Source organism: Phyllostomus hastatus, unplaced genomic scaffold (genome assembly GCF_019186645.2).
Source record: "Phyllostomus hastatus isolate PE091 unplaced genomic scaffold, TTU_PhHast_1.1 phas_scaffold_255, whole genome shotgun sequence".
NCBI lineage: Eukaryota > Metazoa > Chordata > Mammalia > Chiroptera > Phyllostomidae > Phyllostomus > Phyllostomus hastatus.
In genome coordinates, this window is record NW_025334019.1 from 770477 (window position 1) to 784010 (window position 13534).

A 13534-nucleotide genomic window follows, 5' to 3' on the forward strand; every position below is an offset into this window, starting at 1 on the left:
TCTGTGCAGCCAGCAGTGCCAGGCTGGGCAGCAGTGGCAGCCCATCTAGAAAGCCTGGGCCATCAGCCCCCACCCCGTGCACCCAGCAGGTATCAGTTCCTGTGTTCTCCCACACCTTCCCCATGCTGTCCTCCACATATCCTCTCTCTCACAGATGCTTTCATTCACTCTCCCCTCTTTGTTATCACTTCAAATCTGACCCATGTCTGAGAACAGAAGAACAGAGCTGCCAGCTACTCTGCCACCATCTTGGATCTGTCCTATCACTCAAATTAAACCACTTTTCAGGTTCCATGGTTCTTGGATAAAAGATTTGATCTTGCTATGCATCCACTATTTTGCCCTTATGTTTGTGAGTGACACAATATAGTGATAAAGAATAAGGATACCTTTTCTTCATCTGTTATATAATACTTATGGAATTCCTGACAAAACACAGGGGACAAGTGTGTCTTAGTGGGTGAGTGACAGGAAGTTGATCATATAGGCACAGAAGAATAAGTCTTTTATTTGTATGCAGTTTGGTCATTGTCTAGTCTGAGCCAGATTCAATTTAAGAGGAATTTGTTTTATGTTTTGTTTTATTTTATTCTTTGATAACTTGTTTTCACTGATTTTAATCCTTGTTTTTCAGGGAAAAAAAAGTTTTGCCTTATTGAACCTCAAATAAAACCCTTCACTTTTATATTTACAACAAACTAAATTGTAAAATTTAGTTTACAATATTTAAAGCTATATGAACCCCAGACTAGTGTTTTGCTGCTTCTGAAGTCTGCCCTGTTCCACTTCATCCAGCAAATAATTTTCCCTTGTTAGTATTGATCTTCAAAATAGCCCTATAGTATAGATAGGGTATGGATTATTATCTACATTGTATAAAGCATAAAGATGAGATTGATAGGGCTTCCAACTGGTCACAGGCAGATTTGCTCTTAAAATATATGACAAATTTCTTTTATTTTATGTTCTACCTTTTCATGTTTTTATGAACTTGGAATGTATCTTGAAATTTATATCTACCATAACATTTTTCCAGATAAGCTGTTATTAAATTAATGTTTTGTGTCATACTTCAATGGAGTAAATATATTCTGTCCAAAAGTTTTGTTTGGTATTAAGTAAAAATAAAAGGTATATTTTGTACTTTCACTAATAATTTTATTGAACAATATATTCACCATTTTGTTCCACTACCTTCTGCCATCCTTCAGTCAACTTCATAATTTCATCTTCCCAAAATTTTTTATCTTTTTGAGCAAAGAAATGTTCCAGGTGCTTTTTGCTGTCTTCCAGAGAATTGAAATTTTTTTCCATTAAGAGAATTTTGGAAAGACTGAAATAAATGGAAATTGCAGGTGCAATGTCTGGTGAATACAGCTGATGAACCAGAACTTCCCAGCCAAGCTGTAACAGTTTTTGCCTGGTCATCAAAGAAACATGCAGTCTTGTGTTATCCTGATGGAAGATTATGCATTTTCTGTTGACTAATTCTGGAAACATTTCACTGAATGCTGCTTTCAATTGGTCTAATTGGGAGCGGTACTTGTTGGAATTAATTCTTTTCAGTCCCACCATGTACACAATATCACCTTCTTTGGATGAAGACTGGCCTTTTGTGTGGTTGGTGGTGGTACATTTCACTTGCCCCTACAATCTCTTCTGTTCCACATTATTGTAAAGTATCCACTTTTCATCACTCATCACAATTTGTTTTAAAAACAGAATGTTATTGTTACATTAAAGTAGAGAATTTCATGCAGAAATATGGTCAAGAAAGTTTTTTCACTTACATTGGAACCCAAATATCAAAGCAATTAACATAACCAAGCTGGTTATGTTTTCAATGCTTAATTTGGATATTTTGAGTATGTAGGATGTCTCCCACATGGTATAATGTTGATTGTTTTCAATCAATGTCTCAATTTGATTGTTAACAACTTCAACTGCTCTGACTGTAGAGCACAGTCAAGTGAGGCATCTCCAGCACAAAACTTCTCAAAACACTTTTGATATGCTTGGTCAGTTACAGCACCTCCTCCATACACTGCACAAATCTTTTTGTATGTGTTTCAGTTGCATTTTTACCTTTCTTAAAAATAATAAATCATAATATGCCAAAATGTTGCTTATTTTCTTCCATCTTCAATAGTAAAATGGCTTCACAAAAATTCACCAATTTTGATTAAGTTTTTTTAAGTGCATGCTGATATGACAGCTGTCACACTACAGTGTAACAAAATTGTTTCAAGTGAAGTTAAAGACAACTAAATGCCACTAGAACCATTTTATGGGGAAAAAATGAACTAACTTTTTGGCCAACCCAATAAAACTCATTAGGTGACAGTGGGAAGAGGGAGTTGGTTTGACCTAAGCTTCTAGGTGTTGAAAATATGTAGTTCCTCAAGTTTCCTCAGAGCCAGTTCCACAAAGGAAATATTGACATGTATTATAAGAGCAAACAAGTGAGTCTTGAAAAGTGGTAAAATGTGTATTGAAGGAGAGTCAAGTAGAAGGGAAATGATAAGTGCAAAGACCACAGGAAGAAACCAGCAAGTACCAGAAATGGCAAAGGTCATCCATATGGAAGAGTGGCCAGAAAGAGTATTGATGTGGAGAAGAGAACACTTAAGAGAGAGGCTTGAAGACCTAATGAGAGATAATAATGTCATAGAAGTTAAAGCAAGAAAATTTTGTAGGAATCTGACATTTTTTGGTTTGTCTGACACCAGATGGTATGGAAGCTTATGTCAAAGTGGATAGTTGCCCAGATGAACCCCAACTACGGATGAAAAACAATAAAAAAGAGGAATATTATGATGATGAATTTTATGACTCTGACATGGATATTGTCAGGATTGATGATGACAACTCTCCTCCATTATTCCAAATCCGCTCAGCTGCCAAGAAGCATCCTAAAACTTGGGTTCACTATATTGCTGCTGAAGAGGAGGACTGGGACTATGCTCCCTCAGTCCCCACCTCCAATGACAAGTAAGTACTTTTTGACTCGATACTGTCTCTTCCCCATACTCAAAAGGTTCTTCCTATTTATTCAAAACAAGACATACTCAAACCACATTTAGGATAGGTGCAGGTATGGAATCAGATGTCCAGAGAATTAATGTTTTCAAACTAAAATAGCTAAGCATCAAGAATGCTTATGTTTTTCCCACTCTTTTCCTTGATTAAATCATATCAGCTGTATTAGAGTTGGATTTTAGCCACCTGTCATCTACTTTGAATTCTCCATTCCAACCTCTCATCTTTTTGTGTCTCACACAGAAGTTATAAAAGTTTATATTTGAATAATGGTCCTCAGCGGATTGGCAGGAAGTACAAAAAAGTCCGATTTATGGCATACACAGATGAAACATTTAAAACTCGTGAAGCTATTCAGTATGAATCAGGAATCCTAGGACCTTTACTTTATGGAGAAGTTGGAGACACACTGTTGGTAAGTTGAGGAAAAGATATAAGGTTGGGTAAGAAGAAAAAGTCTGGAAGGTTTTGAGTTTCTTAAAACATTGTAATTCAGCCTTATCTCTAATGGGCATCATCTTCAAAAAATTATGTGTTACACAAACAAATGTGGATTATAAATTTATTTTAAAATATGAGTATATACAATACAAATTTAATGACACCCTTTAAACCTGCCACACTTCCTTGAAATATTCATTGCCTAAACTTTGATACATATCCTTCTAAAACTTTTCCACCAATTACATAGTACAAGAATCAGCAAATTTGCCTCATTGTCTGTTTTTGGATAGCCTATTAATTTAGAAGGATTTTACATTCTTAAAGAGTTGTAAAAAAAGAATAATAATGAGAAGAATATGTGACATAGACTAGATATAGTTCACAAAGCCTAGAGCATTTACTATTCAGTCCTTTCCAGAAAATGTTTGTTGACCTTAATATAAGCTATTAAGAATGTTTATGCTGCAAAGAATAAAATATTCAATGAACAGTAGTTTTAAAAAAGGGGGTTCATTTTTCTACAATGAGTTTGGAGCTAAATAGTTGGTTATATCAATTCAACAGCTTAAGAATGTCAGAAAGGCCCTGACCAGTGTGGCTCAGTGGGTTGAGCATCATCCCACAAAACAAAAGTTCGCTGGTTTGATTCTGGTCAGGGCACAGGTATGGGTTGTGGGCCAGTCCCTGGTCAGAGCATGTGTGAGAGGCAGCCAATTGGTGTTTCTCTCCCTCCCTTCCTTTCTCTCTAAGAATAAATAAATAAAATCTTCAAAAAATAAAAAGAATGTTGCAAGGGATGCTGATTATTATACATAGAGTTTTCAGCAGAACACCATGCACTAGTTACCTATGCCAGAGGAGGACTCTACATGGAGGATAGCAAATATGATTGCTATGCTAGCCATCAGGAAAAAAAGTCCAGACACCTCTGTCCACTATATATTGGTATTAGAGTAGCCAATGTAGACACAACATAATCAAAGATTGGATGGAATAACACTTTTACTCATATACAGAAGAGACATATTAGAGCAAGATATCAGCTCCAATAGTGTGCATGAGTTCCCATGGCTAGCGGGTCTCACCTGGCAGCTAACACAGAGCAGTTTGCCTATGTGCACCCTTCTCCTACTGCAGCAGTAAGATCCCAACAACTACCTCTCCCCCTTTCTCCATGGAGTCTAAAATACTGAAAGTTGGGGGCATGCCTCAGGCCTATGAATACACATGCTTATGTAGAACAAAAGAAAATTCATTGAGACTGAAACAAAAAAAGATATACTCACATAAGGTGATAAGCCTGGAACAGGCTGTGTGGACTGTTTATTTCCTAATAAGCAAATGTTCCAGGCCCAAGGCCTAGTTTTATGTAGCTAAGAGAGGGCCAAAAGACTGTGCACATGAGACTGCCTTTCCCAACATGGAATTTTGTTAGATATTGTCAACATGCCTTTCAACAGTTCTGTGTCAATTTATACCTTCACTGAGACTATATGAGTGCCCCTTTCCCCACATCATTGCCAATAACATATTATAAACCTGCATAATATTTTCTAATCTGATAAGTAAAAGATTATATATTGTCTTCATTTGCATTTCCTTGGTTAGTAGTGAAATTGCCAAGTGTTTCATATTTGTTACCTATTTATATGACACCCTCCATAAGTTTCCTGCTTTTAAGTTTTGCCCAGTTTTCTATTAGAATGGACATCTTTGCTTATATATTTGTAAAAGGCTTTATGTATTATAGATATTGGCATACTATCTTTCAAGTGCTTTTCTTAATCTGTCACTTGTACTTTAAATCCTTTATGATGTATTTTGTCCTACAAAGATTTTTTATTTTTATATAGTCAATCTTTTTTCATATTTTACATCAGTGTTCACACTTGACGTTGGACAAATGTATAACATGTATCCATCATTACAGTATCAGACAGAGTGGTTTCACTGTCCTAAAAATCCTTTATGCTCTGTGTATTTATCTGTCCCTCTCCCCAGTCCCTAGTAACCACTAATCTGTTTACTGACTTCATGGTTTTGCCTTTCCCAGAAGGTCACATATTTAGAATCATACAGTATATAACCTTATCAGAATGGCTTTATAGCTTATTAATGGTTAGTGTTGAATAATATTTCATTGTTTGGATGCACAAAAGTTTATTTATTCTCCTACTGAAGGACATCTTGATTGCAACAAAGGCTAGTGAGTTTTGGAGCAAGGAAGACTTGCATTGATTGCTGGTAGAAATGTAAAATGGTATAGCCAATTTGAAAGACAACTCAGCAGTTTCTTACAAGCTAAATATACTGTTAACATATGATCCAGCTGTTTGATATTTATGCAGAGAAGTTGAAAATTTATGTCTACACAAAACCTGTGCAAAGATGTTAACAGCTTTATATATAGTCAATTTTTATCAATCTTTTTACTTATGTTTTCTGCCTAGGAATGTCTTCACCATGCCCAAGAGATTAAAAAATAGTCTACTATATTTTATTATTTTACTTTTATAGTTTTATTTTTACAATAAGCAATTTAATTGCTCTGGAAATTTCTTTTGGGTATAGTGCAAAGTGTCATATAAGGATCCCCCAAATGACAGCCAATTGGCCAATCAATTCTTTCTTTGCTAATTTAAAAATGCCTTCTTTATAAAACAATAAATTGCTAAAATTTGTTCTCTTTAAGTTATCTATTATCACACTATTTTAATGACAATAGCAACTTGTAATATGTCTTCATATTTGTAGGGCAAGTCTTCCATCATTTTACTTCTTCAAAATTTTAATGAGCTATTCTTATACATTTTTCTCCATAAATTGTATTTACTTTTGAATTACAGTAAGAGTAATTCAAACGGCAAAAAAAAGGGGTATACAATGAAAATCAAGTTATCCACCCTCTCAAACTTCCAATTCTGTAGTCTGACAAGCAATCATTGCTGTCAGTTTATATATTCTCACCCAGAAATAGTGTATACATATACAAGTGTATGTGTATATATTTTACACAAAACAGGAGCAGTATAGAAATTGTTCTGTACTTTGACTTTTAAAAATTTAACAGTATATTTTGGATATCATTTCACATAAAGATATATAGATCTACCTCATTGTTTGCTTTACGTAAGTTATGCTCTGGGCACCTTGCTGAATCCTATTGAGCTTTTTTTTTAATGTAAAAATTTGAGGATTATTCTTTACACTTTATGCAGAAATTTTCAAACATATCCAGAAGTAAACAGAATAGTGAAATAAACTACTTTGAACCCATCACTCAGCTCCAAAGTTATCAGCAAGTGGCTGATTTCATTTCACCTAAAAACCAGCTGAGCACCAGCCAAGATGAAGTCATAGGGAGACACACTATGCCTCCTCACACAACCAAAAGAAGGACAACAAATTTAAAAACTAAAAAAAAAAAAAAGAACTGACAGAAAATCAAACTGTATGAAAGTCTGACAACCAAGGAGCTAAAGAAGAAATATTCATCCAGACTGGTAGGAGGGGTGGAGATGGGCAGCTGGGTGGAGAAGACTCGCAGTAAGGCAGTGGCTGGTGGACAGAGCAGTCCACATTTGTCTGCAGATAAACCAGAATAAGCAACTGGGGCGTGAGACAGACCACACAATCCAGTGCAGGGAAATAAAGCCTCAAAACCTCTGACTGAAAAAACCTGTGAGGGTTGTGGCAGTGGGAGAAACTCCTACCCTCACAGAAGAGTTTGTTGAAGAGACGCACAGGGTCCTAGAATGTATACAAACCCACCCACCAGCAACTCAGCACCAGAAGGGCCCAATTTGCTTGTGGGTAGTGGAGGAAGTGACTGAAAACCAGCAGAGAGCAGAGCAACTGGCATTTTTCCTCTCAGACGCCTCCTCCACATACAGTTCCACAATGCAGCCAAGTGGGTTGCCCTGCCCTGGTGAAAACCTAAGGCTCCACCCCTTAGATGTAACAGATATGCTGAGACAAAAAAAAATATATATATGGCCCAAATGAAATAGAACAAAACTCCAGAAAAAATACAACTAAGCAAAGAAGAGATAGCCAACCTATCAGATGCACAGTTCAAAACACTAGTAATAAGGAAGCTCGCAGAAGTGGTTAAATATGGTTACAAATTAGAGGAAAAAATGAAGGCTATGAAAAGTGAAATAAAGGAAAATGTACAGGACACCAACAGTGACGGGAAGGACACCAGGACTCAAATCAATGGTTTGGATCAGAAGGAGGAAAGAAACAATTAACCAGAACAGAATGAAGAAATAAGAACTAAAAAAAAAAAAAAAAAGAGAGAGGAGAGGCTTAGGAACCTCCAGGACAGCTTTAAACATTCCAACATCTGAATCATAGGGGTGCCAGAAGGAGAAGAGGAAGAGCAAGAAATTGAAAACTTATTTGAAAACATAATGAAGGAGAACTTCCCCAATCTGGCAAAGGAAATAGACTTCCAGGAAGTCCAGGAAGTCCAGAGAGTCCCAAAGAAGTTGGACCCAAGGAAGCACACACCAAGGCACATCATAATTATATTGCCCAAGATGAAAGATAAGAAGGGAATCTTAAAAGCAGCAAGAGAAAAGGAGACAGTTACCTACAAAGGAGTTCCCACAAGACTATCAGATGATTTATCAAAAGAAATCTTGCAGGCAAGAAGGAGCTGGAAAGAAGTATTTGAAGTCATGAAAGGCAAGGACTTACATCCAAGATTACTCTATCCAGCAAAGCTTTCATTTAGAATGGAAAGGCAGATAAAGCACTTCCCAGATAAGGTCACATTAGAGGAGTTCATCATCACCCACCCCTATTACATGATATGTTAAAGGGACTTATCTAAGAAAAATAAGATACAAAAAAATATGAGCAGTAAAATGACAACAAACTCACAGCTATTAACAACTGAACAACAACAACAAAAAAAACCTAAGCAAACCACTAGAACAGGAACAGAATCACAGAAATGGAGATCACATGGAGGGTGGTTATCAGTGGGGAATTGGGACAGGGAGAGAGGGGGAAAAGGTACAGAGATTAAATAGCATAAATGGTAGGCAGAACATAGGGGGAGGTTAAGAATAGTATAGGAAATGTAGAAGCCAAAGAACTTATGTGTATGACCCATGGACTTGATCTAAAGGGCGGGGGGGGGGGAGGGTGGGAACCGGTGTGCAGGGTGGAGGGGAATAAACAGGGGGAAATTAGAAAACTGTAATAGCATAATCAATAAAATATATTTTAAAAAAACAATTAAGCATAACAGCCATCTATACAAAGTTCACACAACTCCAATAGAATATACATTCTTTTCAAGTGCACATGAAACATTTTCAAGGATAAACCATACATTACACCACAAAAAAACTCAAAAATTTTAAAGGAAACTAGAGTCTAATACCCCTTGTGAATATAGATTAAAAATTCTGTACAACACATTAGTAAACCAAATCTAGCAACACTTTTAAAAGATTATATACAATGACCAAGTGGGATTTATCCCAGGAATACAAGGGTGGTTAAACATATGAAAGTTAATGAAATATACCATAATTCAATAAAAGGCAAGCAGCACATGATCACATAATAAATAGGTGGATAAAGGGGCTTGACAAAATCCACTACCCATTCATGATAGAAACATTCTTAGAGAACTAGCAACAGGAGTCAAGGTCTTTAACTGATGAAGAATGTTGAAGAAAAATTTATGATATGATGAAAACTGAAAATTTTCCCTTTGAGATTGGGGACAAGCTAAGATATCTACTCTTATCACTTTTATTTAATACTGTATTAAAAGCCAATGAAATGAGCCAAAAAATAAAAGAAATTAGAGGCATTTGAATTGGACAGGAAGAAATAATACTGTCTTTATTTGCAGATAACATGATCTTTTATGTAGAAAGTCCTACTAAAAAGCTGTTAGAATAAACAAGTTTAACAAATTGTGATATACAACATCAATATTAAAAGTTGTTTTATTTCTATATATTTCTGTATATTCTTATCAATGAATACTCTGCAAATGAAATCAAGAAAACAATTTTATTTAATATAACATCAAAAAGAATAAAATAGAGGCTTCTCAAGATGGAGGCATAGGTAGACATGCTTAGCCTTCTCATGCAACCACAGAGAGAATTACAACTATTTCTCAAACAAATAACATGGAACAGAACAGAGAGCCCAAAAATAAACTCATGTCAGTATGGTCAATTACTATTTGACAAAGGGAGAAGAAGCATAAAGTGGAGCAAAAATAGCCTCTTCAACAAATAATGTTGGGAGAGCTGGACAGCTACATGCAAAAAATGAATCCCGGTCACCAACAAACACCATACACAAAAATAAATTCAAGGTGGATAAAAGACTTAAATATAAGTCATAACACCATAAAAGTCCTAGAGGAAAACATTGGCAGGAAAATCTTCAAACATTCCATGCAGCAACATCTTCACAGATATGTCCCCCAGAGCAAGGGACATAAAGGAAAGAATAAACAAATGGGACCTCTTCAAATTAAAAAGCTTCCACATGGCTAAAGAAAACAGCATTAAAATGAAAAGAGAGTCAACCATGTGGGAAAACATATTTCCCAATGACACCTCAGAGAAGGGCTTGATCTCCAAAATATACAAAGAACTCACATGACTCCACTGCAGAAAGACAAAAAACACAATTATAAAATGGGCAAAAGACTTGAACAGACACTTCTCCAAGGAGGACATACAGAGGGCCCAGAGACATCTGAAAAGATGCTCAGCATCACTAGCAATCAGAGAGATGCAAATTAAAACCACAATGAGATACCACCTCATACCAGTCAGAATGGCCATCATAAACAAATCAACAAGCAAGTGTTGGAGAGGATGCAGAGAAAAGGGAACCCTAGTGCACTGTTGGTGGGAATGCAGACTGGTGCAGCCACTGTGGAAAACAGTATGGAATTTTCTCAGAAAACTAAAAATGGAACTGCGTTTTGACCCAGCAATTCCACTGCTGGGATTATACCCTAAAAGCCCTGAAATACCAATCCAAAAGAACCTATGCACCACAATGTTTATAGCAGCACAATTTACAATAGCCAAGTGCTGGAAGCAACCTAAGTGCCCATCAGTAAATGAGTGGATCAAAAATCTATGTTATATTTACACAATGGAATATTATGCAACAGAAAGAAAGAAGGAGCTCCTACCATTGCAACAGCATGGGTGGAACTAGAGAGCATTATGCTAAGTGAAGTAAGCCATGCAGTAAAAGACAAATACCACATGATCTCACCTTTAACTGGAACATAATCAACAAAAGAAAAAAAGGAAACACAATATAACCAGAGTCATTGAAATCAAGAACAATCAAACAATAGCCAGAGGGGGTGGGGAGTGGGAAGAAGGGTTTTCAGGAACCACTATAAAGGACACATGGACAAAACCATGGGGGAGGGTGGAAGCAAGGGAGGGAGGTGGGTTTGGAGGGGGTAAGGAGGAGAAGTGGGGAGAAAATATGGACAACTGCAAATGAACAACAATAAAATAATTTAAATTAAAAATAAATAACAACCTGAACTGTCAGAAACTTGAACTATATGGAAGTCCAACAACCAAGGATTTAAAGAAGCCACATTCACCAAAACAAGTAGGAGGGATGAAGTCACAGAGATGGGCAGAGATGCAGAGAGACACAATGTGGTGTGGAGAGGTGGCACAAGCAGCAGAGGCAGTCCCACATTCACATGTGTTGGATAAAAATCAGGAGGGATACCTTGGAGTGAGTGATCCCAGTCCCAGGCCAGACTGCACAGCCCAGGGTTCCAGCACCAGGAAGATAAATCCCCATAAATTATGGCTGTAAAAACCAGTGGAGTTTGGTGAAGTGGAAGAAACTGTCAGATTTTCAGGAGAGTTTATTTAAGGGGCCCACACCAACATAGAACATACACAATCCCAAGCACTCTGTGATTCACCACCAGGGCAACATCTGGAAGGATGCCAGTCACATACAGGAAGTGGGCAAAGTGACTGGAAATGGGATGAGTGCCAGACAAATCTCCAGAAAACAGACAGTGGCACTGTCTCCACTCCAAGCCCTCCCCCTGCACACAGAGCCACAAAGCAGGTTGAACCACCATGGTGATTGCCTCAGGCTCCACCCCACACAATTACAGGTGCCTATTATAGGGCAGAAGTTCTACCTAATACACGGAAACAAACACAGGGAGGCTACCAAATTGAGGAGACAAAGATATATGGCCCAAATGAAAGAACAGAACAAACCCCCCCCAAAAGAACTACATGAAACAGAGATAGCCAACCTATCAGATGCAGAGTTCAAAACACTGGTGATCAGGATGCTCAAGAAACTCATTGAGTACAGCAAAAACATAAGGGAAGAAGTGGAGATTACACTAAGTGAAATAAAGAAAAATCTACAGGGACCAAAAGTGAAGAGGAGGAAGTTGAGAATCAAACTGATGATTTGAAACACAGAAAGAAAAAGGCATTCAATCAGAACAGCAGGAAAAAAAAAGTTTTACAAAAGTGAGGATAGGCTTAGGAACTTCTGGGACAACTTTAAATGTACCAACATCCAAATCATAGGGACGACAGAAGAGGAAGAACAAGAAATTGAAAACTTATTTGGAAAAATAATGAAAAAAAAAAACCTTCCCTAATTTGGCAAAGGAAATAGACATACAAGTCCAGGAAGCACAGAGAATCCTGAACAAGTTGGACCCAAAGAGGACTACACCAAGACATATCATAATTAAAATGCCAAAGTTTAGATAAAGGATCTTAAAAGTAGCAAGAGAAAAGCAGAGAGTTACCAAAAAGAAGTTCCCATTGTGCTTGAACAACAATAAAAAATAATAAAATAAAATAAAATAAAATAAATTTAAATATACTAAAAATTTTTTAAAAGACTACCAGCTGATTTCTCAAAAGAAACGGTGCAGACAAGAAGTATTCAAAATGATGAAAAGCAAGGACCTACAACCAAGATTATTTTATCCAGCAAGCTATCATTTAGAATGGAAGGGCAGATAAGGTGTTTCCCAGATAAGGTCAAGTTAAAGGAGCTCATCATTACCAAGCTCTTATTATATGAAATGTTAAAGGGACTCATCTAAGAAATAGAAGATAAAAAAGTATGAACAGTCCCTGGCTGGTGTGGCTCAATGGATTAAGTGCCGGCCTGGGAACCAAAGGGCCATTGGTTTGATTCCCAGTCAGGTCACATGCCTGGGTTGCAGTCTAGGTCCCCAGTAGGGGGCACGCAAGAAGCAACCACACTTATGTTTCTTTCCCTCTCTTTCTCTCTCCCTTCCCCTCTCTAAAAAATAAATAAATAAAATCTTTGAAAAAAAAGAAAAAAAACTATCAAAAGTAAAATGACAACAGACTCATAACTATCAACAACTGAACCTAAAAAACACACACACACACACACACAAAAACTAAGCAAACAACTAGAACAGAATAGAACCAGAGAAATGGAGATCACATGGAGGGTTTTCAGTGGGGAGAGGCAGGGGAAGAATTAGAGGGTAAAGGTACAGGGAATAAGAAGCATAATTGGTAGGCATAAAATAGACAGGGGGAAGTTAAGAATGGTATAGAAAACAGAGAAGCCAGAGAACTTACATGTACAACCCATGGACATGAACTAAGGTGGTGAGGGAATGCTGGAGGGTTGGAGGGTACAGAGTGGAGGGAGGATAAAGAGAAGAGAAAATTGGGAAAACTGTAATAGCATAATCAATAAAATATACTTAAAAAAGAAAATGAAATATAGTAATCTATATTAACACATAAAAGGGCAAAATATCATTTGTTAATCTCAATAGTTTCAGAAAAAGCATTTATCAAAATTCAACATCCATTCATAATAAAAAGTCATAAAAAATGGGGATTGCAGAAGATGTCTATCCTGATAAAGATCTGCAGAATACCTATATTCACCACCATACATAGTGGTGAAACTCGGAAATTCTTCTGTTTAAGATCAGGACAAGACACCATTTACAGGTAACACTAACTTTATTTAATATTTTACT

At 36.8% G+C, this 13534-nt stretch overlaps 1 protein-coding gene across 1 annotated transcript in view; it reads left to right on the forward strand.

The window, feature by feature from the left end:
• F8 (coagulation factor VIII) overlaps nucleotides 1-13534 on the forward strand; it is a 191239-nt gene that overhangs the window by 63216 nt on the left and 114489 nt on the right. The window contains exons 8-9 of the mRNA XM_045817369.1: nucleotides 2730-2991; nucleotides 3283-3454. Coding sequence (XP_045673325.1) covers nucleotides 2730-2991; nucleotides 3283-3454 — 434 coding nt within the window. The remainder of the gene's footprint in view (nucleotides 1-2729; nucleotides 2992-3282; nucleotides 3455-13534) is intronic.